At 44.2% G+C, this 25892-nt stretch overlaps 1 protein-coding gene across 1 annotated transcript in view; it reads left to right on the forward strand.

The window, feature by feature from the left end:
• Positions 1-2654: 2654 nt before the first annotated feature.
• Positions 2655-25892, forward strand: part of TGFBR2 (transforming growth factor beta receptor 2) — an 80858-nt gene continuing 57620 nt past the window's right edge. The window contains exon 1 of the mRNA XM_037070786.1: positions 2655-3185. Coding sequence (XP_036926681.1) covers positions 3092-3185 — 94 coding nt within the window. The 5' untranslated portion in view covers positions 2655-3091. The remainder of the gene's footprint in view (positions 3186-25892) is intronic.

Here is a 25892-nt window from a genome sequence, read left to right on the forward strand (position 1 = left end):
GAATACACAGTTACATTAAGTCAAGTATACAACTATGCATGAAGCAATGTCTTGATCAAAGGTATCAAACTTCTCTTTCAATGACAATTAGGTGATCTAGACAAGTTTTTTTTTTTTAATTGTCAAGTTGCAATATGTGTGAGTTTACATGCCTATGATTTCATCGTGATGGTTGCTGAAAGGCAAGTTTGCACTCGGGAATGCTGAATTCAGACTCATTTTTTCAGGAGATTGAGGATTCAATCAGAAATGTTAATGACAAACAAAATTACAGTCAGCATTAGTGATACATAATGACAAAGATCACCAGTTAAATATCCCACCATGGAATGAAATACCTCAAACCTGGCCTCTAAGAATGTAAACATCTGTCTTTGCAATAAATATGGAAAAGAAAAATCTTTAGAATCTGTCGGACATTTATTTATCTCAGTGTGTTTGGGGGAGAAAGAAAACATATGTATGCTGTCTAGAGGAACTTGGGCAAATTTAGAAAAAAAGAAAACTTACACACTTCTCTATTTTTAGGAAAAGGAAGTAGCAGTGACATCACCCTCAGCTAAAATCTAGCTTGTTTATCTCAATTTATTAGGTAATACAATGCCTTCTTCAGAGTAATGAAGTAACTATGAGGATTACATACAATTTCCTTCTGAATCTTTATTACTTCATTTGCTCTTTCATCCAACAAAAATTTATTAAACACCTATTCTGTGCTAGGTGCTGGGGATACAATAAAGAGCAGAGGGAAAGTGATCCGTGTCTTCAGGGAACTGGGACTTAAGTGAGGGAGAGGAATAGGAATTAAAGAATGATAAAACTATAGCTGTAGTTAAGTACTAACAAAGAAAGCCACATGGTGCCAAGAGACCCTATCACAAAAGATCTACTCAGGGAGGTCAAGGAAAGCTTGCTCATCCAGGAAGTTCTGATTCACCCGAGCAAGATCAGGAGTTGGCTGGGTGAAGAAGAAAGGAAGTTCAGAGGAAAGGAAGTGCACCCTGGGAAAGGCTATGTGTGGGAAGAATAGAGGGGCATTTTCTAGGCATTTAGAGAAGGCTGTCAGCGGGAGAGGGAGAGAAGTCCGAAGGAAAGCTGCAAGAGAAACAGGGAGGCAAGCTGAAGGGCCCGTTTCCTATCCTCCATCTCAAGGGCAATGAGAAGCCATTTAATGATTTTCATCAGAGGGTTGGTATAACCAGGCTTGCCTTTTGAGACAATAACTTCAGCTCTGGGTGAGAAGCTGAGTGAAAGGGCGCAGAAAGGCCCCGACTGAGGGTGAGTGGCTGGCGGATCCTTGCCGAAGGGATGGCAATGGCGTCTGCAAGGTGCCCGCAGAGGAGGAAATGGGGAGAAGCAGATTGTGAACCCAACTTTTCTCCATCTCAAAGTGCCTCCAGTTTCCCAACCTTATTGGTGGGCAAGTGGATGCCCAGGCCTCCCAATGTCCTTGCCCTTTCTGCATTCTAAACCTAAGAGCTGAGAGGTGGTATTTTTCTAAGAGACATGTTCAGAGGCAGCTTCAGTGCTGGTTTGGAACCACGGTGACAGGACTTAAGGTGCCAGGCTTAAGCCAATGAACCCACAGCTTGACAGGGAAGATTTCAGGAGCTGGGTTTATGGGAGGGCTATTTGCCTTAATGCATTTCCAGTAAGCTTGGCCACCTTGCCTCTCTGCAAACAGTCTCTCGGATAAAGGAGTCAGTTGTTCAACTCGCTGGAAGACCTCCTGACCAGAGAGCTATCCAGAATCAAAGTCTCAAGAGCTGTTAGTAGAGTGAGCACGCAAGTATAATTCCAAGAGAGGCATAGGGAAAAGGGAATGTGTTTTGGTTGGATAATGATTAACTTCAAAATAGATGTACACCAGAATTGTTTGGGGGCAAACCTGGTCCCCAGAGCAAGAAGGGAGCATTAAAAGTTCGTACTGCCCTCCTTCTAGGATTTCACCTTTTGCAAAGGAGAGGCTAAATATTGTCTCTTCACTGGCTCCATTGGAATGCAAATCCTGACATTCAGCTGACTTCCAGGACACTTATTCTAACCTTTCCTGCCATGGCTGATAACCTTCTGAAGGAGGCCACCATTGTCACTCTGTGCGGGACCATCATGCACAATTCCTCGAGGAATCACACCCCCCCCGCCCCCACAGCAGGCATTTCAAAATGGGAGCCACCACCTAGGAGCTCATCAGAAATGTCCCATCCTAGACGTGCTGAATCAGAATGGGCATTTTAAGAAGATCCTCAGGTGATCACTATGCATGGTATTTGCAAAAAAGCTTCTAGACGTCCACCTATACTGAGAAAACATTCTGCAACGTAACAATGTATGCACACATAACCGAAACAAACGTTCAACGAGACAAGATTTACTCTATTTCAGTAGAAAACAAGGTGCCCGCAGTTCATTGGACTTCAGCATCCAGTCCTGGGTTGTGACTTGTACTTTGAAAACACAGCTCTACAGCACCTAGAACCATCCGAAGAAGGCTGGAAGGAGGGAGAAGGTGCTTTGAAAAGTATACACACTTTCTATGCTCAGTTACTTTGTGAAACGTGTGCACTTAGTCACCCCGGAGTAAATACTTGGAGCCAGTACTCTTGAGGGCGGTGAGGGGTAGCTGAAAGTTTGCCAAAGCCCTAGGAGGGGCTGGTCTTGGGGACATGATTGGCAGCTACGAGAGAGAGCGAGGGCTGGAAGTGAAGAGAGGGAGAAGGCTCTCGGGCGGTGAGAGGTCCTGCCCAGCTGTTGGCGAGGAGTTTCCTGTTTCCCCCCGCAGCGCCGGGTGAAGAAGTTGAGTGAGTCACTCGCGCGCCGGGACCGACGACACCCCCGCGCGCGCACACGCCTGGGACAGGAGCGGGCCTCCTGCGCAGCTCCCCTCGGCCGCCGGGGGCCTCCCCGCGCCTCGCCGGTCTCCAGGCCCCCTCCTCGAGCCGCGCCAACGCCACATCTGGCCGGCACATCTGCCCGGCCGGCCGGGCAGCGGGTCCCGAGAGGACGCGGCGCGGAGGTGCAGCCAGGGGTCCGGGAAGGCGCCGACAGCTTGCGCTCGGGGCTTGGTCTATGACGATCGGCGGGGTCTGCCATGGGTCGGGGGCTGCTCAGGGGCCTGTGGCCGCTACACATCGTCCTGTGGACGCGCATCGCCAGCACGATCCCTCCGCACGTTCAGAAGGCGGGTGAGTGACCCCCGGCCCGGTTTGGCGGGGCTCCTGGGGTCTCCGGGACTCCCCGCCTCTTCTCTGCGTTTGACAGGCGGTCCCGGGAACGCCGGGCTTGGCGGAAACGGGAACGTTTCCCTTAGGGCATCACGCAGCCCGACTCCCTTAGCCACAGGGATGTGTGCGTTTTACTTTCAAAAGAAGAGGAAAGTTGAAGTTGCAGGGGGCGCGGGGCGCGTTTGGCCCCCTTTGTGCGGGCAGGAAAGGCGTAGTGTGTTGGCTGCGTTCAAGGCGCGCCCCAACCCCCGGAAAGGGAAGTTTGAGAAGTTGGTTATCTGGAGGAGGCAGGGTAACAGCGGCCTGGAGCGGCGGCCGCCAAGGCCGCCGAAGCAGCTGGCACACCTGGGGCCACCGCGGCCCGTGGCGATGCTTCGTGCCCACCCCGGACGTGCCGAGCCACCACCGTGAATGTCCAGTTACGCAATCCTTAGCTCTGGGGAAGGGCCACACACTCCCCCAGGCCGGCTTCTTGGCCGGGAGTTACTGGATAGTTAAACTTTGAAGAAGAGAGGCGATTTGCAGAGGAAAGTTATCTGACTCCACCGAGGGCTTGGCCTGGGTGCGTTAGACAGTGGGGATTGTCAGGTGGAGGCGGAGAATTATTTACCGAGGGCCTGCTAAAGTGCTGGGCGCTGGAGATGTTGCCTGGAGCAAGACAGCCCCGTCTTCCGGGAGTTGGTGGTTCTCTGCAGTTATCTTGGTGGAAACGGAAAGGTTAAGATCCTAATTCTGTTGCCCAAATGATCTCTATCTCTAGAGGTTGCTTTGGGGGGAGAGGGTGTAGGGGATGAATGAATGAGTTAAGTACTTAAGGATGTGTTATGGAAAGTACCGAACCCCTGAGACCTTAAAAATTAGAATTTTTGCAGCTATGAGCTATATAACTGAGTGTCTGCAGCTGTGGTCTAGGTAACTGAGTATTTGGGCCTTTCAGGGCCTTAGTTTTCCTCATCTGTAAAATGCCATGGTTAGATTTGGATAATTTTCCATTCCCTCAGCTTTTACGCCTATGTCTCTCCCCTGCCCCTTTGGTGATTTGGAGATGCCCCGTGTGGGTCTGGGATGACACGGAGAGAATTTGACAGTCCACACCATCACAGTGAGGCAAGGTTTGCTTTCCCAAGGGCCTCAGGCAGATTTACCCATAGGTTTGTAATCTGACATTGACCAGAGGGGAGGAGGGAGGGGGATGACGGAAAAGAAGGGGGAAGGATCAAGTCGAGGGTCCCTGCGTAAGTGGACGAGGACAAGGAGTGGGGAGGATTGAATGTGCGAGAGGGTGGGGTGGGCAGGGCAGGGCAGAGCAATGGGGGAAACATGGGGACAACTGTAAATGAACAATTAAAAAATTTGAAAAAATAGAATAATTTTTCTAAAAAAGAAAGAAAGACATATGCACCAGGTTCTAAATGGTACGTTCCAGTGTATTTGAAGCGGATTGAGAAGTTCATATTTGAAGATCCCATGAGGATGGGAGTTATTGACGGAACAAGGGTTGTTGTAAAAGCATTGCTGTAAACAAAAATCTCTAACACAAATTTGAGTTCTATGGGTACATGGAATCCCAGTCAAGGTTTTGTTTTCCAATGCTGCCTTACACTGCAGTACCAGAATGTTCAAAATGTTCCACTGTCTCTGATTATACCCCAGACTCTTAAAAACTGAGTTATATTTAGCTAATAAATATTTTAAATGCACCCTTACTTCTCTGTGTATGTGAAAAATCATTAAAATTTTTGTTTCAGATTACGAAAGAAGGAAATTTGTGGGCTCTGATTTTGTTAGGTTTTGTTTACAAGGATAAGATTTATGATTACAAATTCCAGACTCAATAGTTCATGAGTCAATTTCATTTCATCTATATACACCCTTTTAAACCATTAAAAGCCTAGTGGCTTTTTTATTTGGGCTTTTAAGCAGTTTTACAAAACCCACAGATTCTGTGTCTTTATGGAGTTAAAGTTTCAAAATGGTTGAACAAAAATGAGTTCAAATTTTGAATCTGTATTTATTTGAAATTAAATTTTCAATGGTACTTGAAAGTGGAAAGTAGCTATAGTGAAGATGAGAAACCTAGTTCCATGGTTGCATTTTGATTTTCCATGTAAGTAAATGGTTTCAGGATTTTTCTAACGTAATTAGTAAACTGTCAAAACACTCTTCAAAATATCTTAATTCATGATAAGTTAGGAAATAAGATTATTTGCAGCCTCCACTTAGGTCACCAAAAAAAAAAAATCCATGTTCTGTTTAATAGTTGACAAGTGGGCGAAGGCTTTTAGAATATTAATAAACTTCACTAAGAAATACACTTAACTTTAGAAAAGTTTTGTTTTTGAATTCATAGATTCATTTTTCCTAAATGCACAGTCGAAAACAATTCTTCAGATCTGAAAAATGTGACTTTATTTTTCAAATAAAGTCACAAGGGGAACTTGTTGTTGACTGAATATTGGTGAAAATGTCACACAGGTAAACTTCCCTAAAATCTCTTTATGATGTGCTTATTTTGTCAGGCTCAGAAATCAATAGGCCTGGATACCAACTTTGGTCTATTTGCTTTTGTTCCCAGAAAGCACGTTTTCACCTGTGGGCCACTTCCTGTAATAGCATCTTATTTTTGAACCAGTTATGATTTATACAAAACAGCCATCGTATCTTTTCTGAGACAGTACCCCACGGTGATGAGTCCTCATTATTGCCTGCATAGTCCCCATAACCACTACCCGTTTGTCATTTCAGTTCTCCAATCCTCAGTTATCAAGCTAACTTTTAAAGAGTTCATTTTTCACCCTATTTTCCCAGTGAAGAATGACACTTCCTGGGTGCCATTGTAAAAAGTGGCCATTACTCACTTCTCCTCCTCGTCAGTATTTATTGAGCCCCACTGTGCCAGGCAGGAGGCTCAGACCTGGAGACACCATCCAGAGTCAGTAAGACAGACACGGTCTTTGCCCTCACTGTGTTTAACACACGGGAGTGTGTTCCAGGCAAAGAGAACATTCACATTCTAACCCTCTGCCCTTAGAAGCATTACCGACGGAGCACTAGGAGTTTATTTTCTAGACCCCATTTGTCCAAAGTCCACTTTGTGGTTGAATGCTCTAGGGAGGGAGTGCATGTTGAATGCTTCTTTCTGAGAATGCTTCTCAGTGTCTCTGAGTATTTTCTCATCAATCTGTTCTTTTCTGCAGCTGCCTTGGTTGCAGGCCCACAACCGGGCTACCTCAGCTCTCCATTCTGTGCCCAGCATGAGTGACCCATCTATGCCCATTCAGCCTTTCTCTCAAGGATAGCCTTGGAGATAGAAAAGTGTAGCTTTCAAGCTTTGGAATCAGGCCATCCTGGGCTTCCACACCCACCTCTCGTTTCATGGGCTCTGTAGCCTGTTGCAATGATGTGACTTTTCTACCTTCAGTGCCCTCATTTGTTAAATGGGGTTTATGGTGTTCTGGTGACGATCCAGTGCATTACTCGAAAGTGCTTAACATAGTGCCTGTAATGTAGTAAATGCTCAATAAACATCAGCTTCTATTATTCTTTCTCTTAACGTCTGAATCCGGCCTAACATGGTCCCCAGTGACCTGGTTCCTACTTGATTCTGCAGCGCCACATCCTGCCAAGATTCACACATTGCCAGGTCCCTCTTATCATCGCTCTGAGTACACATGCCGTGAGCGGTGGGGGCACTTGTGCCTTTGCTTAGGGGGCTGTGTGGAATACCTGCTACCTGGATACCAGGTTTCTTTTAAAGAAACCTGCTTTGAAAGCCTTGGGTTGAGCTAATGTCCTCCTGAGGGTAGGCCTCTCTTTTAGCTAGTAACAATCTTTAACAATAGTAAGCCAAGGAGTTATCTTTATGTACCTCCCTTGCCCTTTAGGCTTTCAGTTCTCTCAAAGGGGTGTGTCTTATTCATTTCTCTTATCTCCAGGTCTCCCCCGGTACCTGGCGCATCATTTAATATCCAGGAAATGCTGAACTCAGCCTCTCTTTCATCCCCCCCACCCCCATGAAGGGCAGCCAAGTTGAGCATTTTAACAACCTGCCAGTCACTCTTTCCTGGGAGTTAGATCTACAGGGTAAAATCTTACTTTTAGCGAGAAAAATTTTGGCTCTCACTAAATAGGCAATTTGGCTGTTTTGATACTATGTAATTGGTTCTTTTATTCTGATGAGCTCTGGGCAAAAAAAAAAAAGAGTGCTGAAGTCTTCATTTAGTTTTTAAGTTTCTTTTCTCATCAGGGTTTTCTGTTGGGGCTTGCGAGCAGTAAAGCGGAGCCGGGGGAAGAAGGGAAGTGTGGTCCCGCAGCGGCCGCGTTCTGCTCTAGAGCAGTGTGGACCTGAGTTAGGTCTGATGCAAACCACCGAAGTAGTTTCACACAGGATGCCCAGGGAACTTCCTGGCTGCAGGTTGGCATACTTTAGTCCATTTTCACATAAAAGCATAGCTGCCTCACCTTGTTGGCTTCAGCCTGCCAGGGTTTAATCCAGCAGATTTAACTCATGATTTTCAGTGAAGATGACTTAGCCGATATTCATTAGCAGCCGGAATGCTCACCACTCCTTTGGCTCTCCCTCTTTTACTTGGAATAGTTTGCTCCCCACTTACCTGTTGCTCCTGGCCGAGGCAGGAAAGCGGCGACATGTCAGAAGGGCTCTTAATGGTGAGCAGGCAGATTGGCTCGTCTCAGGGAAAAGTGGGAGAAGGGAGAACGAAGAGCTGAGAATCTGCTCTGAGCCGGCTGCTTGACATTCCCTACCTAATTTCATCTTCAGAGGAAACCTGGAAGATAAGTTCTATCGTATTGTTTTATAAATTCGGAAGATAGAGTCTGCTCATGGGTCACCTGGGGTTTGCTTGTGTGCGTGTGCACTGTGCAGGCTCCTTTTTCATGGCAAATCCATGTGCATGTGTGTGTTGGGATGGAAGTGAGGGAGACGGTACAGGGATATCCCATTTGAGAAAGGGGAACCTTCCTCTCCAGTGTCGGCAGTTCAGTGCTCCTGAATTCATGATTTGCTTTGCTCCTGTGGTCTGGCTCCTTCCTGGTTATCTTTGTAGTGCAGGAAATCAAGATAGGGTAGCGTCTCTTTGCATTAGAAAACTCGACTGTCCCTAGTGTGATAACCACTTCTTGGTGGTGGGACCCGCTGCCGGTGACCGAGGGTTTGGCTGTTGACAACAGTTGAACACGCACCATTTTTTAAAGGTGTGTGACCCAACCCCAGATTCAAGGCCTAGAGGACCCGTGTCTGTGTGCTGGCCTCAAACAATTGCTGGGGAGCACCGTAAGGGCAGAATTTACTCAACATAACAAAGGGGGGTGGTTTGACTTCTGAGGTTCAACTAATTTGAGAACTTGTAAGTGGTTAAGATTTTTCTCGTCACATAAGGATCTGGCCTTTTACTTGCCACCATGACCGGCATTTTAGGCGTAGGCGCTCGACGTGGAACAGCGGCCCCCTTGGATGTAGTCAACTTGGGGTCTCTTGCTTAGGCTCTTAAGGGTTCCCTCGCGTGTGTGGTTTGTTTACTGGGCTGAAGTTATAGGTCATTAGCGTGGAGTCAGCTGCAAGGTAAGGGCGTATGACTGGTGAGACTGTACGTGGGAAAAGCTGCCTGCTCCCCGTAAATGTGGTTCTTTCTCCTTCTTCTTCTTATTTCTTTTGCTGATGAGCTGTGTCCTTCTGCTCCAATATTTTTCAGCTCATGGGCAATATAAGGGCAAAAGAGCGGCTTTCCTGGGCCTTAGCAGATACTTCTTTTATTTTTCTCTGGTCAAGCCCCTGTCCATGGGGTGAGCACATTCCTGGTCTCTGAGTCCAAACTCTGCCCCGCCTTTTTAGATCATGTTTCAGGTACCTGGGATCCCCCAATTCACTATTTAGATGGCCCCGGACCATGTCCTACAGCCACATGGCCCCTTGGTTCCATCTTCCTGAGGCCTTTTCGCCACTGGTCTGTGGGCTAAGGGCCAGCTGTGTGTGTGTGTTAAAACTTGGGTGTCCACGCGCATCTCACAAGGTCCCCCTCTACGTGGGACGGAACAGGCAGCGGAGAGAGGCAAGCTGATTGTTGGCCGGGCCTGGGACAATGTTTTCCCCTGATACCCAGGGAGGGACTTTGAAGAGTTCGAGAATTTTAAAGTTGTGCTTGCTCTTCCAAGATACTATGAAGATATATTTGTCAGTCAAGGAAGAGGATAAAATCTATTGTATTGAACAGTTTGTTTGGGTTTTTTGGGTTTTTTTTTTAGCTTTCACTATTTTGACCTTGGGTAGGTGGGCCTCCATCTGTCCTCTTGCCCTGGGTCTTCCAATGTCAGTGTTGGGTCTGCATCAACACGTTCCTGTGCAGAGGCGGTGGGGACAGACTTACTTTTTCTTGATTGTATCCCATTTGCCCTGGAGTAGCGAGATTGCTCGTTAATGAAAAAGCAAAGAGTTTGTTTGTAACCATACTGTTGTATTTCCTTCGGGAAATTTGGTTTCTCATAGCTTGTATTTTCCCGAAGGAAACTTCAGCTCTATTCGTTTGACTCGTTCCCTTTGCTATTTCACTCGTACATGAAAATTTTTTAAAAATTAAAAAATAAAAACCCTCCCCAGTGTCTTGGTTGCCATTTCCTTTGTGGATTGAGAACACTAGGGCAAGGTGAAGGTTATCTGGATGTTTCCTTCTACTGTTGTAAATATTTGACTAGTGTGTGCCCTTCTCAATCTTCTTTAAAGAAAATAAGTATATTGAAATAGTGCGAAGTCAAAAGCCCTTTGGATGCTAAAATAGGTATGGGATTGTCAAAACTACACATTTTAGAGACCTGGGGGTTTGGCAGAACAAACATGAATGTCTTCGGAGAAAAATAGGGGAGCAGATGCGTATTTTGAGCCTCTGCCACAGCGGCTGTTCATCTATTTAAGTCGTAAACCATTAGAGAGGGTTCACTGACTTTGGAGGAGACACACTCTGCTGCTTTGTGGGTGGCTACTGGTCATCGAAACTCTGCAAAGCTTTTCCACACAGAGAAACAGAATCGGGCCCCTGCTCCCTGTGAGAGACACTCCTGTCTTGAGGAAGCTTTACTCAGGAGCCTTCACAGACAGGTTTCCCAGTGGCGTATGGAGTTAGCGCTGACATCTTGCTACTGCCTGTATCGTGTTGAACACTTTATCTGTATTATTTAACCTTCAAAGCAACTGCCCAAGGTAGACTATATGATGCTCATTGAAAGTCCTCTGGAGATTAGGCAACTTAATGAAGGCCACCTGATTAGCAAATGATGATGCTGGTCCTAGAACCAAGATGCTCTAGTTGGGGGACCTAGACCCTAATTGTGGGCTCTCCTGAGCCTTGGCCACCTCGGTTGACTTCAGCCACTTCTCTGGTGTGGCATGGGTGTGGCATGGGTGTGGCATGGGTGTGGCATGGGTGTGGGGTGACGCTCCGGCTCAAGAGAGATCATGAGAATGTCCAATATTTTTCTGATGCTTCAGCATTTTCAAATGTTATTCCATCTAATTTCTTTTGCTGGATAAAATAACGTTTGATTTATACTCCAAGTAGTTAAATATCATGTCTGTCTTGAGACCTCAGTGGGGAAATGACAAATATCCTCCAGGTGACCCTGAATCATGGAACAGTTATGCCATCAAGGAGTTTAAATATTCTGAGCCAAATGACCACTGTATTTGGAAAAAATTGGAGAATTCAAGGATGCAGATGGTGTGCCAAGGTGAATTTGCCGTGAAGTGAATGGAATTTAACTCAGGGTTTGTCCCTCCTGCAGGCCTGTCTCCTGGCTCTGGGCGGGGCCCTGCGTGCCCTTGAGTTAAAGAACATTTAAGAAGTCTTACAGTGCCCTGAATATCACATATAAAGGAAGCTTGAATAAAGGTTAAGATCCTAATTCTGTTGCCCAAATGATCTCTATCTCTAGAGGTTGCTTTGGGGGGAGAGGGTGTAGGGGATGAATGAATGAGTTAAGTACTTAAGGATGTGTTATGGAAAGTACCGAACCCCTGAGACCGAGGGGTTCCGGGATAGAGGCTGTCCCGGACTGAGAAGCATTCCAAACCTTTATATGACCTTACTTATAATGAGTTGTGAAGCTGAAAGAAACTTCTGCAAGTAACTCAACAATAAATTACAAATTCTGCTCACTTTCTTACAAATTACAGAATTTACAAATTCTGTAACAAAACCTGGAAATTACAAATTCTGAACCGCTCGAGAGGGAAGGTTGAATTATTTTTCTATTCTCTCTGTCGACAGTATTGCAAAATATTCCTGCAAGTGGTGATCAAAGACTATACAACCAGAAAAGGGCAGCGAAAATATTTCAGAGGTGTGTCAGGCAATTAACTAACACAAATGTTTGTTTTCTTTTAAGTTTTATATTTGTATTATTTACAGCTCCCCCTCCCCCAAATTTGTAAGATGCCATTCTAAATTCTTCTTTTCATACCCAAAATTCAATTCTTAATTTCTATATTCTTTTTCTGAAAGACTGTCCTTGAAATTTAAAAGCCTCAACTTCTACAAGACCTCCTCTGTGCCTAATGGTAGGATTTACATATTAACTTAGAAAATACATAACAAATGCTTCCTTCTCCTGCCCCCCCCCCCCCCACCCCACAGTGGTGCACAGAGACTGAAGTTTGCCCGGTTACATCACCAAAGTAAAAAACTTCCCCCCTCAGATGCAGTTAAACCCCTTCATCATTTTCCTAGTTTTGAGGCCCCATGCCAAGTTGAAAAGAAGTTTCAAATATGTAATTATCACAAAACCTTGATCTTGAATGAAAGGTAACCCAGCTCTAACTCTTAGTTTGAGATTAAGGACTGCTCCCCCCCCCCCCCCCCCCAGGAGACAGCTGGTGAAAACTGAGGCATATTCAACTGGCAGCCTCGGGGGCCGGTGGCCTGGTTCACTCCTTTGGTCCTATGGGTCTCATTTTTCTTCTCTGTGCAGTGACAAGAATTGGACTAGATGATATTTCTGCCCTTTTTTCTCCTATTGAAATGTTTCATTCTGTAGGTCAGTTAGGACAGGAAACCACTGAAGTTGACTTAGAAAACATAAGCCTTAACTGATCAAAAGAGGTATCAAAAGTCATTAGCAGGTCAGAACGGACAAATACCGCAAACATTCACTTGGAGTTTGTTGGGGATGACCCCTGTTAGAAAAAGAAAAAAAAACAACAAGTTGCTTTGACAATTTCCTAGTACAGGTGCCTGAGTTTACATCGCCACCAGAAAGCAGGTTTCCAAGAGCTAGCACTCACTCCTTCTTGGGGAGGAAAAGGCTTACTTGGTTTTGCTGGTAGGGCTATTTCTCCGTGGTTAATTATGGTGTTTTCATTCTCTCCTTCCTCTGAGTTGGTTGGCGTGTCTATGAAGATCTTCCTGAAGGCAGGGAAGTATGAAATGCTGTGCTATATCTAGGAAAAGAAAGCCCTAAAGGAGTTTTTATGTTTTGGAGAGGGGGGAAATGAAAGGAAACTTGTCTGAATATAATTAGTTGACTGTTGCCTTTCAAAGATTTCTCCACTACTTTTCTTAAAATATTCTCAGAAAATTGGCTACAGATCGGCAGTTTTCAGACTGCTTGTTCAGGCAGGGGAGTAGCTGTGAGTCCCATAATTGCATCTCTGTAGACAGTGTTCTGCAGAATCTTCTAACCATTGCTTTGAATGATTATCTTGTTGTTACACATCACGTTTATGTTTTACTCTCTAAAATTCATCACATTGGGCAAAACAAGTGATAACGTATTTCCTTAAATCTGTGAAAAGGAAAAAGAGAAAAATCCTACGTAACATTTTGTATTCACTAGTCTGGATTCCCCTAAGTTACATTGTTATAAAATAATTTCTAACAAGCTAACTGCCTCCCCCACAACACTCTTACTTTTATAACTTCTGTTATAACTAATCATAGCATTTTATTGCCTCTCTTAATCACCTCCTTATTTATTCTAATGAACGAGGGGTCTGCCACACTGCCTTCACTTCCACTTTACAGCTCTCTTGGTTCTTTCTCACTCTTTCAGGACCCTCCGTCCTCTTTTAACATTACCTTTCATGAGTTATAGCATGCATTGAGGTCCGGATCTGGAGTTCAAGCATTCTGATGCCCCAAGCATGCTTTTATATCATCCCGTGATGACAGCAACGAAAGATGTCCTAATACTTTGCTACTGATGCTGCAGGGACCAGAGGCATCAGCATCACAGAGGGTTTATTGGAAACACAGAACGCAGGGCCCCTCTCCAGACCTACAGTGAGGGAATCTGCATTTTAACAAGATCCCTAGGTGACTCACGGAGGCACTGAAATTTCATGCGCGCTATGAAATTCGAGAAGCACTGCCTAATAGCATGAAAGCATTTTTCCACGGAGGAGTCAAATGATCTGCACTGTTTTCAGTCGATCAGATGGGGCTTGTTTCTGTCACTGAGCAAGGGAAGGATTCAAGAAGAGAACTAGTTGTATGGGGGTATTTGACCCCTCCTAAGCTCCAAGGCCCCGTTTTACTGGTTGTAACTAATGCACTAAGGCTAGCAGAAGAGAACTTGTCGAGAGCACGTCAATGAATGAGTTAGTGTAAACCAGTCTGTCTCCCCAAAGCATCCTCATGTCTTTTTCCTCCACTGAATGTCCCTTGACCCTCACCGACTGTGGGTCCCAGAGAACCACTTCTCTGCTGACCTCAGCATTCATCATGTTTACTCGTTAGGCATGTAATCACAGTCGGCCTTGACCATTGTAGGCCTTACTTAAGAGTGATTATAACTTAACATTTCTTAAAGTATGTAGCACTCTGCTGTGTACAGAGGATGTACTCGATACATTAATGAATGAATGTGAAGTTTGCAGGAAGTAGTTCTATCCTTCGATATATTTTTTAGATTTTATTGATTTATTTTTAGAGAGAGGAGAAGGGAGAGGGAAAGAGAAAGAAGCGTCAATGTGTGGTTGCCTCTGGAGCGCCCCCTCCTGGTAACCTGACCCACAACCCAGGCTTGTGCCCCGACTGGGAATGGTACCAGCAACCTTTTGGTTCACAGGCTGGCACTCAATCCACTGAGCCACACCAGCCATGGCGATATTTTTTTTAAAAAATGTTTTTATCTTTTGTCTTGAAAAATTTATTTGGCTGTCACTCAGAGAAGACTCACTAAATTTGTCCTGAATTTCTCAACGTTTATTTTAGACAGTTCTGAGAGTACCACTATTGGCTGTTTCCTTGATTGGCTTCTATATTCTACTCACAGTGAGGCGATTTTTTGCCCTTCCATTACTTTTGTCTTCAAGTGTTATGGCTCCCGGTCAGTCACAACAACCCATTCTCACAACCACTTGCTGATTTTTCCAAATAATTCTCTTTTCTGACCACTTTTTTTTTTTTGGCTTTTCACATCTTAACTATACTTAACTATACTTTCACCTCTTAACTAAAGAACAGTAAAAGACTTTCCATTGTAACCTATGTCTCATGTTGTTTCCTGTGGCATCAAATCTTAACTTATTTATCAGAATAATTCTAGAATGTTAATACCTGGAATCTCCTTATCAGACATTTATTTACAAGAGGACTCTAGTTACATGAAACGCATAACCATGGGGTTTCATTTTGGCTCCTACATTATGATACCACCATGCAAGTCTGAATTCTTCTTTTGTGTCATCTCTAAGAATCTCCTCCTTGGTTGCTGCCCACGGTCGGCCCTGGTCCCTTATCTCTTGAACACACAGCACATTGCCATCAGCTACATCTCCCCCCACCTCCACACGCATCGTTTTGAATAGCTGGCCCCCACTAGAAAACCTTTGGTGGATTCCCTGCGTGGATCCCCTGCATGGATGCAGGCGATTACATGGCCCTGACGTCCTCTTTGAGGTCAGAGGCTACATCGCTGTCCCTGGCTCCTAATTCACACGGCTGGGACACAGGACTGTCTGGTGACCACACGCATGGATGGGACCAACTCGCTCTCCCATCGTCCATTCTGCCCATGCTCATGTCTTGGGCCTGTGTTCCACCCCGGCCAGGCTTTCTCACACATCTTTTTTGTTTCACATTTTCTAACTTGTGGCTATTCTGCTCCCCCAATTTCCCCATTCTCTACCTGTACCCCACAATACCGTCTCCTTCTGAAAGAATGCCTGGCCAAATGCTACTCTTTCTATTGCATTTTCTGTCATTGTTCCAATCAGAATTCCCTTTTTCCTCCTCAAAGTCCCTCTAACAGGCCTTGCTTCTCACTCAGGTGGCCTTAGTCATCGATCTGCCAGTGACTGAATGCGTGTGTTTAACTGTCTCATTAGAGTGAAAATTCTTTGGAGGAGAAGCTTCTGATTCTTCTCTAGCACCTGCCATACATTTTCTCTAACAGATTGTTGCTGTTTATAATTCATAACTTCTAAAAACCAGGGAAAAGCTGCTTATAAATCCAAGGCAGGGTGACAGAACACACACACACACACAGACAGACAGACAGACAGACACACACACATTTTTTCCCCCTGGACTGCTTACCTTTTTTACCACCAGATGTGTCATCGATGGCTATGTTATTTATAGGCACCTATAGTATTGTCTGAGAGAACATGGGCTTGTGGGAAACTTCAGACAATCTGATGTGAACAAGTTGCTTTTTACAGTGGAGGTTTCCTCTGTCTTCAGCCTTCGGTTTCTGTGAATTTTGGGGAGCTGCAGTCCGTGGGTGTTAAGGGTTGTTGTTTTTCCACCCTTGACGGGCTGCCTTTGATTCATTATCTTCTTGTGTGTGAATTTTTTATAGAAGGCCCAATGTGCGATGACTGGAGAGGCCTGAAGAAGTCATAAAGTAAACCATAGCGTCTGACTCAGGACAGTGTTTACCTCCCCTGCCTCTCCTTTACATGAATCACGGGTTATCTCCTGTCATGTGGAAGGTTGCCGAAGGGGCAGTTGAATGAAAGGGTCTTGCTTGGTGCATGGAGAGCATCTGGAGACACCAACACCCTTCTACCTGCTTGAGGACAAACATCCCGTAGTGCAAAGGTGACTCCTGGTTGTACTTTTGGGAAAACCCTGTTAAGGGCACATGCTAAGGAGACTTAAATATGAAGGCTTTCTGTGATGGGCACTTCATAGGAATGGGTCTTAAAGGTCCAAGAGTAGTCTTAAAGGTCTTCATCTTCCTCCTCTTCCGTCGTCTCTGTCAGCTCCCCAGGGAGCCCCCCTGGATACACCTGAAATGAGCCTACAGACTAGCAGTAGTGTGCTTCCTGAGCCCACACAGCCTCCGGACCAGCCTCCGGACCAGCCTCCCTTCCAGTTGGACCATCACCCATGGAGCCCTTCCTCTATGGGAATTCTGGAAATAGCACTGACTTTGTAACATTACTAAAGGTGGACTAGCAATGCCTTACCAGCTCTGTCTAGGGGAGGAAGGAAATGAAATGAGAATTTTAGGTCTTCATCTTCTGGGGCCCTTATTGGAAATGGTTGAGATAAAGCACTTTTAATTTGATGTCCCACTGGTAAGCTTTCAGACTGCTGAAAACAAGTATCTTTTAAGGTTTCGATGATGAAGATGTTGGTGGGGATGTTGGTGGCAATGATATAATCACTTATATTGATTCAGTGCTATGTATGCCAAGCATTTCGTCACACTCAGAGTGTTTTCCTATTGCTGGTGTATTGATGAGATGCTTATATTGTCTTCAGAGCCCACGAGGGAATCCAGTGTCTTAACAGTTCAGTGTTTAGCTCTTGAATAGCTGCTGGAGATTTAATTCCTCCTCCTCCAAGCCTATGGGCTTTTCTACTTTTCAAGGTTTAACTTTTCTTTTTCCATACAAGCAACTGACGAAATGTTAGATGTCTGTGTTGCTTGTGTTCTGCTGATCAAAACAGTTTTGTTCTTCTCTATAATCTTTATTCAAACATTCATCTGTAAGTTATAGGAAAGGAAGCCCACACTATACTTGACCTCTGATACAATGTACCGTTTTGATTATGATCAATCAGTACATTAATAAAATTGGTGTTCAAGAGACTCTTCTGAGAGCTGTTGAAAATCTTGGGGAATCCTGAGGGATTTCATGTTGCTTCTCTTAAATCACCTCCCCATGTTACCTAAGATGACCATGGAGGCAGACGTGGCTCCTGCCCTCTAAATCAAAGTGCCTTAAATTTTCCAGTAAAGGAGGGGATAGTTGATGATGGTGCTGGTTGCCGGCAGCCACTTCTGTGCCCTGTGTCAGCTGTGACTCAGGCTCAGTAGGTACAGGGTCTGAATTTGAGTGAACATTTCTTGCCACAGCCCTCTTGGGTGCATATCTCTTGGGAACATATAAAATGTCTTCTCTTGTTAAAATAGCTGTCAAATAAATATTAAAAGCATAATAAACATTGCAAAAATAGTCATTTGACTATTTGTCCAGGCTGATGAAAACTAGGGCCAGGAAAACAGAAAAGAGAAGTGGTTTGAATAACTTGACTTGCATTGAGGTAGACGGGGCAGAGCGCACCAGTGTGCTGGAAGTCTGCTCTGGCACCATTGACCATGCCTGGTGATAATCATTGTTTCATAATCCCTTATGTTGATAGAATGCTTTATTTATAAAACAGTTTCGCTCCCATGCTATATCTAATTTCAGCAAGAGTTCTCTGAGATGGGTACGGTCATCCTGCTTTACAGATAACATGGAAATGGAGACCCAGAAACCATCTGAGGCATTTGTAAAGGATCACAAATTTGTCTATCATTTTACCATTTTTAACCATTGCATTCCCCTCTCTGCTTCATTTTTGAGTACATCTAAGATAAAAACTATGGTCCTGTTGTGTTTTTGTGTGTTCATACCTGAATTGTACAAGAAGGGGTTGGAAGGGTTGATGTCAGAAGACTTCCCCTTGGCCTTGAAAATTAGAAGCCACACTGGGGACTGGGGAATTTCTGCTTTTAAGAGCCACTCCTTTGAGGGTTTTGTCCACCAGTCTTACTGAGGTTCAAGCTCTGTGCTGAGTCATTTTCTCCTCTTTTTCTTGTGGGAGCACCTTCTCTTTTAAGTACAATGTGGTCCATCTTCTTGAGGGTTAAGTCACCACGGTCAGAAGAGAAATGTTGCCATTTATAAAAGGCTATGGAAGATGCTACAGTGCTGTAGTTTGGCTCTTCCCCAGAGCTTCAACGTGCTTAAAATAATCTGTGATATGGGTGTTTGTACACAGCAAAGGCACTTCTCCATCAGACCAGCATGGAGGTCAAGTACTGTCTTGGGCTTCCTTTCACGGAACTTCTCGAAGGCGAATATCTGGATAAAGATATAGAGAAGAACACAACTGCTTTGACTGGTGTAACATGAAGGACATAGACCTCAAGTATTTAGTCAAGTTCCTTCTATACAAAAGAAGGTGTCCTTTGACAACCTGCAAAGCCTGCTCGTTGACGATGACAATGACATTCTCAAAAGATAGGGCAAAGGATGATCTCAGTGAGCAGAAAGTGTATTCAGTTTGTCAGCACGCAAAGCCAATTTGTATTCTTGCTTTCCTGAAGTCTGTTCACATGAAAGTGACTGTCCCCACAACCCAAAATGATGAGTTGAGTCATGATGTTGTTTTACTCAGTTTTGGTTAAGGAAGCCCCTCAAATCACCTCCCACACTAGGATATGGATTTCTTCCTCTTTTTTTTTTCCATCAGTATTCATCAGGATGATTTTTCCAATGGACTTGGAAGTGCCCAGCATCTGATTCTTCTTTCCCAGTGAAAATTTCCTAGAAGAAATGAGCTTCATTAAATAATGACCAGGTTCTTGAATTTGTAATGGGAGAGATTTTCTTAAAACTAGAATAGGTTTCAATGTTACCTTCTTATGCACTTAAAAAAAAAAACAGGATCCCATGGTAAATCTTCTGAAATAATACCTTTTATATATAGTCCTTTAAAAATTATAATTTTTACATACTGAGTCCCGTTAAGGCAAATGTTATTATACCCAGAAAAATACTCAAATTTCACACATTCCAAGAATGGTTCCTCAGATCTGGTATATAGATTGTGCTCAATATATATTTGTATAGTGGGATAAAAGAGAAAACCATCACAGATTAGAAACACAAACTAAATTATAATAGTATATTGACTTAGATGTTAGCTTGTGTGATATCTTTTTAGCTTTGACAGTTTTCTGAAGGATAAGTTTATCCACAACTGCTAACTCTGATCGAAGGAACCATTTATTTATCTTTTTAACTTTTTTTGCTAGATTATGTAGTGGGAGATGCATTTTCTCGAGTTGGTCTGCTGGGATTCACGATTCATTCTGCCTCTCGGGGTCAGAACGCTTTAGTATTCAGCTTTCTCAGGAAACCTGCTCCTCAGATCTTTCAAAAAGATCCTCCTTTAAGCTTATTTCTCCTCGGTGATTGGGAAAGGATTGTTATCTTTTAAAAACATAGGAATGTGTAAAACCCATACTTAAACATTAATCTCAAGATGATCTTCCAGGAAGAATTTATATAATAGCAACCAATGCCTTCGGGCTGATTACGTTTCTGATCCCTGCTTCATCCTAAAACATTATTAGAGCCTGAGTCACATAACAAAGTTATTCGGGTTGGGCTTGACTCGACCTGTACACATGTCTAATAAGATTCTGTGATAATGCTGTTTGTGATTTTCCTTAGCAGCTGTGCAAATTGAGATCTCATGGGCCTGGTCACCTCTATCCAGCGCTCTCATGGCCCCTAAGTCTGTTCCTGTTGAGTTCTTCACTCTATATAAAATAAATCCTTTCCTGAACTTTTTTTTTTCAACTCTAGCTACACATTAGAATCATCTAGAGAGCTTGTAAAACAGCCTGAGCCAAACTCCAGGAAGTTCTGATTTACCTCCTGCTGGTAGGGCCTTGATGTCAGTATGGTTTTAAAAAGATCCCCGTGTCTTTCTGATGTGGATCCCAGGCTGAGAAACACTGAGGTAGCCTATCCCAGATAGTTCAGAAACGGGGCCTCTGACTAGAGAGGTCAAGGTCCTTACTTGACATTCCCCAGCAAAGACGTACCATTTACTGGGTTTAAAACTTCCCATCTTCTCTGACTGTTGTCCTAAGTCCAGCATAACAAATATGAGGCGGGTTTTGGAGTAGAGCAATGGGAGAATGAGAAAATCCCTTTACTTCGTAAATAGAATCCCATCTAAAAGGCTACCTCACAATCAGGGAATTAAAAATTAAGGCCAGAATAGGCAGGGAACCTTAGGGTGTGTTGGCTGTAAGTGGTAAGGATAACCTGGGTCTGGAAAAGTTGGCTCTGACTCTGTGGCGCTATTGTCTACTTTTTAGCCTCAGAGTTAATACTTCTCCACCTGCTTCAAGGAAGCAGAAGGGAAGCTGGGAAGCTGCCTGCTGGCATTGTGTCCACTGACCACACTGAGGCCGTGCTCCAGCTCTCCTGAGCCTGATCCAACACGCGCAGTCAGCACGCTGACAGCCTTGGGCTTCTTCTGATGGATAGTGTCAGGCACCAGGTGGCCTTGGAGAAGCCGTTCTCTGAGTCCCTTCTAGTCCAACACTAAACCTCAGAGTTGCTGGTGGAGGTGCCGAACTGTCGCTGGGGCCTGGGCAGGCCACCTTGGTGATCATCCTTTGGCGATTGTGCATTGGTTGACCTTGTGGGGAGGTGGAAATGCAGTAAGGAAAGGCAGTGAACTGATCAGAGGGTACTGGATGGGTGCTCCGCAGAAAGGTAATCAGATTAGGGAGGCCTTAAATGCCAGCCCGTGTAGTCTAGGCTTACGTGTCTGGGTCACTGTCAAATTATAAACTGAAGAATGACAAATCATTGCAAGGCCAGGAGTGTGTCATGATGTGAGCATAGCACATCTCTTTCTTCTTTTCCCATAATGCCTTGTGGTTAGCAAAAGGCCAAAGGTCACAACCTCCCTAAGCACCAAGTTGAGCACATTGGGGCTCGATGCCATCATCAGCACTTCAGGATTTTTTAAAAACAATTGTTCCTTGCCCTGGTCAGGGAGCCCAGTAGGTTAGAGGGTCATCTCTATACACCAGGGTTTCGGATTCAATCCCCAGTCAGGGCATATAAAAAATTAACCAATGAATGCATGATGTTCCTCTCTCTCTCCCTTTCTTTCTCTCTCTAAAATTAATTTCAAAAAATCTATTACACCGATAAAAAGGGGCAGAGGCCGATTTAAAAACAAAACAAAACAATCATTTCTTCTTTGCTCTTGGAAAGGTGTATGGGAAAGCTCTTAGGAGCCCCAGAACTTGCTTTAGGTGCTCTCTAGACCCCACTCCAAGCAAAGTAGCCTGCTGAATCCTCTGGGATAAAATGTGAAAAAAAGCAAAGAAAGACACAGATTCATGACTTCCGAGAGTACCTTCCTTTGCCTGGGCCTCACTTGCAGACATTTTCCTGATATGCTTACACCTCAATTATCTCAGACATAGGACTCAGCTACTTTTGGAACTCTGAAGAACTTAAGAGTCCCTTTTGGGGAGAACCTCTGTGGAATATTTTTCTTATATCTAAAGGCATTTTAATGGGCTTAAGACTGGGAGGTTGGGTTAATTAGACAAACCTCTGCAAGGAATTCCCCAGGGGGGAGAAGGTTGCCAACAGCCCAGAAACTTAGTATTTAGGACCCTTTTTACTTCATAATCTCCATGACGATATCGGGGCAAATTATATACCTATTTTAGACAGCAGCACTCTTCAGGAGAACTTTCTGCAGTGGTGACAGTATCTTGTGGATGTGCTGTCCAAGGTGGTAACCATTAGCCACCCCTGGCTGCCAATGTGGCAGGGGCAGTAAGGAACTTAATTTTAGATATTATTTTATTTCAATGAACTTAAATGTCAATAGCTGCATGTGTCTACTGGCTATCATAGTGGACAGGACAGTTGTACAGTGTCCTTAAAATTCCCATTTGCCTCAAATCCTCTCCTGAATATATTCAGGTCATTTCTTTGCACCTATAATCCTAGTGAGACAGATTAAATTATTTGTACTTTTCTACTCTTGTACTTGGGAATTATATAGGCCACTTCTATCCTGGACACAGGATATACCAATGTTTACGGAAATACTCTTTAGTAACACACCCTAATGACAATACTTGGTTGTCAGAGGATCCAGCCAGGTCTTTTTTATCACCTGGGTTTTTAGTTTTAAAACGGCTGTAAAAAGAGTGTTGTCCTGCAGGAGAAAAATATGCTTCAAGTTTCTGCACACATTGTGCTCGGGATTATAAACCCTTCAAACCCCTGGACACACCAAGTAAGGAGAAGTGTAAGAGGCAGGTGAAAGTCTCCGAGGAGCAAAGTTGCCCTGGAGGAACGCGTCTAATTAGGTTCAGCTTCCACCACCGGAGTCCAGGGGAAGCAGTGCCCTGAGGCTATTGGGATTTTCCCTCGTGAGTAAATTCTTCCCCCTTTGGTCACCTCTCTGCTATGTTCTAGAAACTCACCCTTATTTGGCATGCTGTGACTTACACCCTCCAAAAAAAAAAAAAAACCTTGATAAAAAAAGGCTAGCATGTTTTGTAAAATGTTAATTTCCTTACTGTAGGCTTTTGTGTGCTTCAACTCTGCCTTACGTTGCAGCCATTGAAACTGGGCTTAATGGGAATTACTTAAAACCTCGGAGTCAGACTCACCTTGCTTTTTTCACACAGCATTTTATCTTAGGCTCAGGGATTTGCATTTTGAGAGGTTGTGCCAGCTGACTTGAGCCCTCACAGGTTACAGCTTGTTGCAAACCTAGTTCGTTTGGTCCATTTTTCACGCTTCTGCAAACTTCTGCTATTCATGGCTTATAGGTTTACCATGGAATCTAGCCCTGGTCCTTAACTGTCTTCTGCCCCTACCTCAGCAGGAGTAGTACAGACAGCCAATCATTTAATACAAAACACATGCCTTAAGAAATCGGGATGGATCTTTAAGGACAAGTGGCAGGCAAGCCAGTAAGCAAGTCCTTCACCAGTGGGACTTCTTTTCTCGCCCTGCCCTGTGTTGCCTTCCAGTCCTGTGGCTTTTGATTTCAGGTCTCCCTGGGACTGAGAAACCCAGGTTTCTGTATTTCCTTCTATCCATGTGGTCCAATAGAACTTTGTGTGTTGATAAAATTTTCTGTGTTTGTCTATCCTGGTCACATGTGGCTTCTAAGCACTTGATAATGGCTAGTGTGACTTGAAAGTAATATGTTATTTTATTTAACTAAAGTTAAATTTGAAAGCCTCTGGCTACCCTATTACACAGTGCAGCTCTGGGTCATCCCATTGACTCAAGGACAGTGTGCCTTGAGAGAAGCACCTTTGCTTGGCTATTCTGTAGGCCTGTGCCTTCCTCAACCAGCTCTTCCAAGGACGGGAACTCTCTGACTTCTTTATACTGTAAATTTTGACTAATGAACCTTGAGTTTTTTATTTTTTTTATATTGAATCTATATACCTTTCATGCCTGGGTTCAATATTTTATTTCCCTATTGCCTTATTCCTTCTGTGAGCATAGCTTTATTCTCTCTCCAGCAACTGCAAATAATCTTGTTTTTTTAACAAATGAGAATTTATCAGAAGAATAGAAGGTCTCTCCTCATACTTAAGAACAGGGTGCGAAACTTGGCTTTTGAGGACTTGGGGAAGTGCAGAGCTGGAAACAAGTGTCTATTGGTACCAATTCCCATGTTCAAGGCAATGTTCAAAATGCTGGTGTACCACTGTGAGCTAAACAAATCTGTGTAGACAAGTTAGCGAACAGGATTCTGCTCCTATGTCAGGGGTGATGAACGCAGGGTCAGGGGCAGAGAGTGATGGTGAGTGTCCATAATTTCAGAAGGGGCTGTCACGTCCCTATCTGAAGTAGGCAGATATCTCAGATAAGAACATTCTTGTCAGAAGGAACAAAAAATAAGTTCCACTGCCCTAAAACCATAGTGTGCTGGTCATCTTTTCCCCAGATCTCCTCTTCTCCGTGGTCTCTCCTCTTTGCTTCTCTCCTTTTATATTAGACTCCATTAGGAATCACACTCCACTGGTGCTGCTAAAGAAATTACACTCAGATGAGTAAAGCAGTGAAAATGTACATTCTCAGTCACCTCTGTGGCTCTGCAGCATTTTATATAACTTGGTTCTCACGTTGCAGGTTAAACAAATAGGGTTGTTTGGGAGCAGTATTCCATTGTATAAGTGTACCACAGCTTCTTCATCCAGTCCTCTACTGATGGGCCCTTGGGTTGCTTCCAAATTTCAGCTATTGTAAATAGCACTGCCATGGTTATAGGGGTGCATATATGCTTTCAAATCAGGTCACCCCAATAACTGCAATGAACAAAAGGATCGTGTGGGGGCAATTTGAAGGTACAGTAGCTGTATACCAGAACTCGTATAAAAAGTCTTCTTAAGCACTAGAAGGTATTCTAATTTGACTTCCCAGTCAAAGGTAATCCAAATCATTTCCAAGTTTAAGTTACTGATCCCACCCTTTCCCTAGTAGGACATGGTAGTTCAGTACACAAATGTGGCCATTCTTCGTGGATGCAAGGAGCCCACCATATTCCAACAGTGTATGAGAACAAGGTCCTTCCAGGACTTGGAGTCTAGTTCTCATTTTTTGCATTAAAGTGGCCTGCTGAAATCTATCTTGGCTCTGCTGCAGCCTGTTGACAAATAATGTCGTCATGTAAACATTATTCTCTCTTCCGCCCAGTTTGAGTGGCGCAGGTAGCGCTTGGAGAGAAGTTAGTTTTCCACGAGTTGGAGGGTCACCTCATGCAGATGGCTTTATGCTGTTTACCGGAAGTCACTTTCGGGTCACGCCAGCATTGAGTAATGCCCAGGAAAGGCGAAGACCAGCCTCACATTTCCTCATCCAACTGCACTGTGAGAACACAAAAGACGTTGCCCAGTTTAAGGGCAGATTCTCAGATTTTGTTTCAAATTTCCTGCCCTTTGTTGTCTTTTCTTGAAGCCTTAACAATGCTTCAAACTTGTTTCTTTTTAATTTCACTTCCTCTCCTTGAAAAACATGAACAGTGTGTGTGTGTGTGCGTGCATATGTGTTTGTGTGTCGGTGGTGGCGGGGGAGGGGGGAGGTTTCAGAACGTTTGGTGTTACTTACAAACCAACCCAAGCGCTTTTAGAAGTGGATCACTGTTTTAATGTATCTGTGAAAGTACGCTAGAAGTGGTTTCTGCATTTATTTCCTTCAAGTTGACTCTTTCTTTTCCTTCATTTGCATTTGGGGGGCATCAGCCTTGAGTAGATGACAACGTAGAAGGAGCTTGATTTTTGAATTTTGGCTTTTAATTCAACGAACATTTGTCGGAGCCTTATTATGTGGCAGACCCTAGACTGAGGCCGTCATCATGGAACAAGACAGGTGACATCCCTGCTCTCAGAAGCTTACAGCCTGTGCTGCCGACCTTGCCAGTCCCCTCAGCGCTTTCCTTTGCTAATCTTCTACAACCATTTGTCAGACATAGTCAAGGCTTTGATGAAGCAATAGGATGTTTTTACGCAACAGAGTCTTTTGTTATTATTCCTTATCATTTGAGCTGAGCCCAGAGAATGGGTTCAGAGTAAACACAGACTAGAAACATTAGAAATGTGCTCAAGGTTGTTGTTTTAAACTGTGACAGTAAATGT

The sequence above is a fragment of the Sturnira hondurensis genome, unplaced genomic scaffold (assembly GCF_014824575.4).
Source record: "Sturnira hondurensis isolate 20B ecotype Veracruz unplaced genomic scaffold, ASM1482457v3 Scaffold0019006, whole genome shotgun sequence".
NCBI lineage: Eukaryota > Metazoa > Chordata > Mammalia > Chiroptera > Phyllostomidae > Sturnira > Sturnira hondurensis.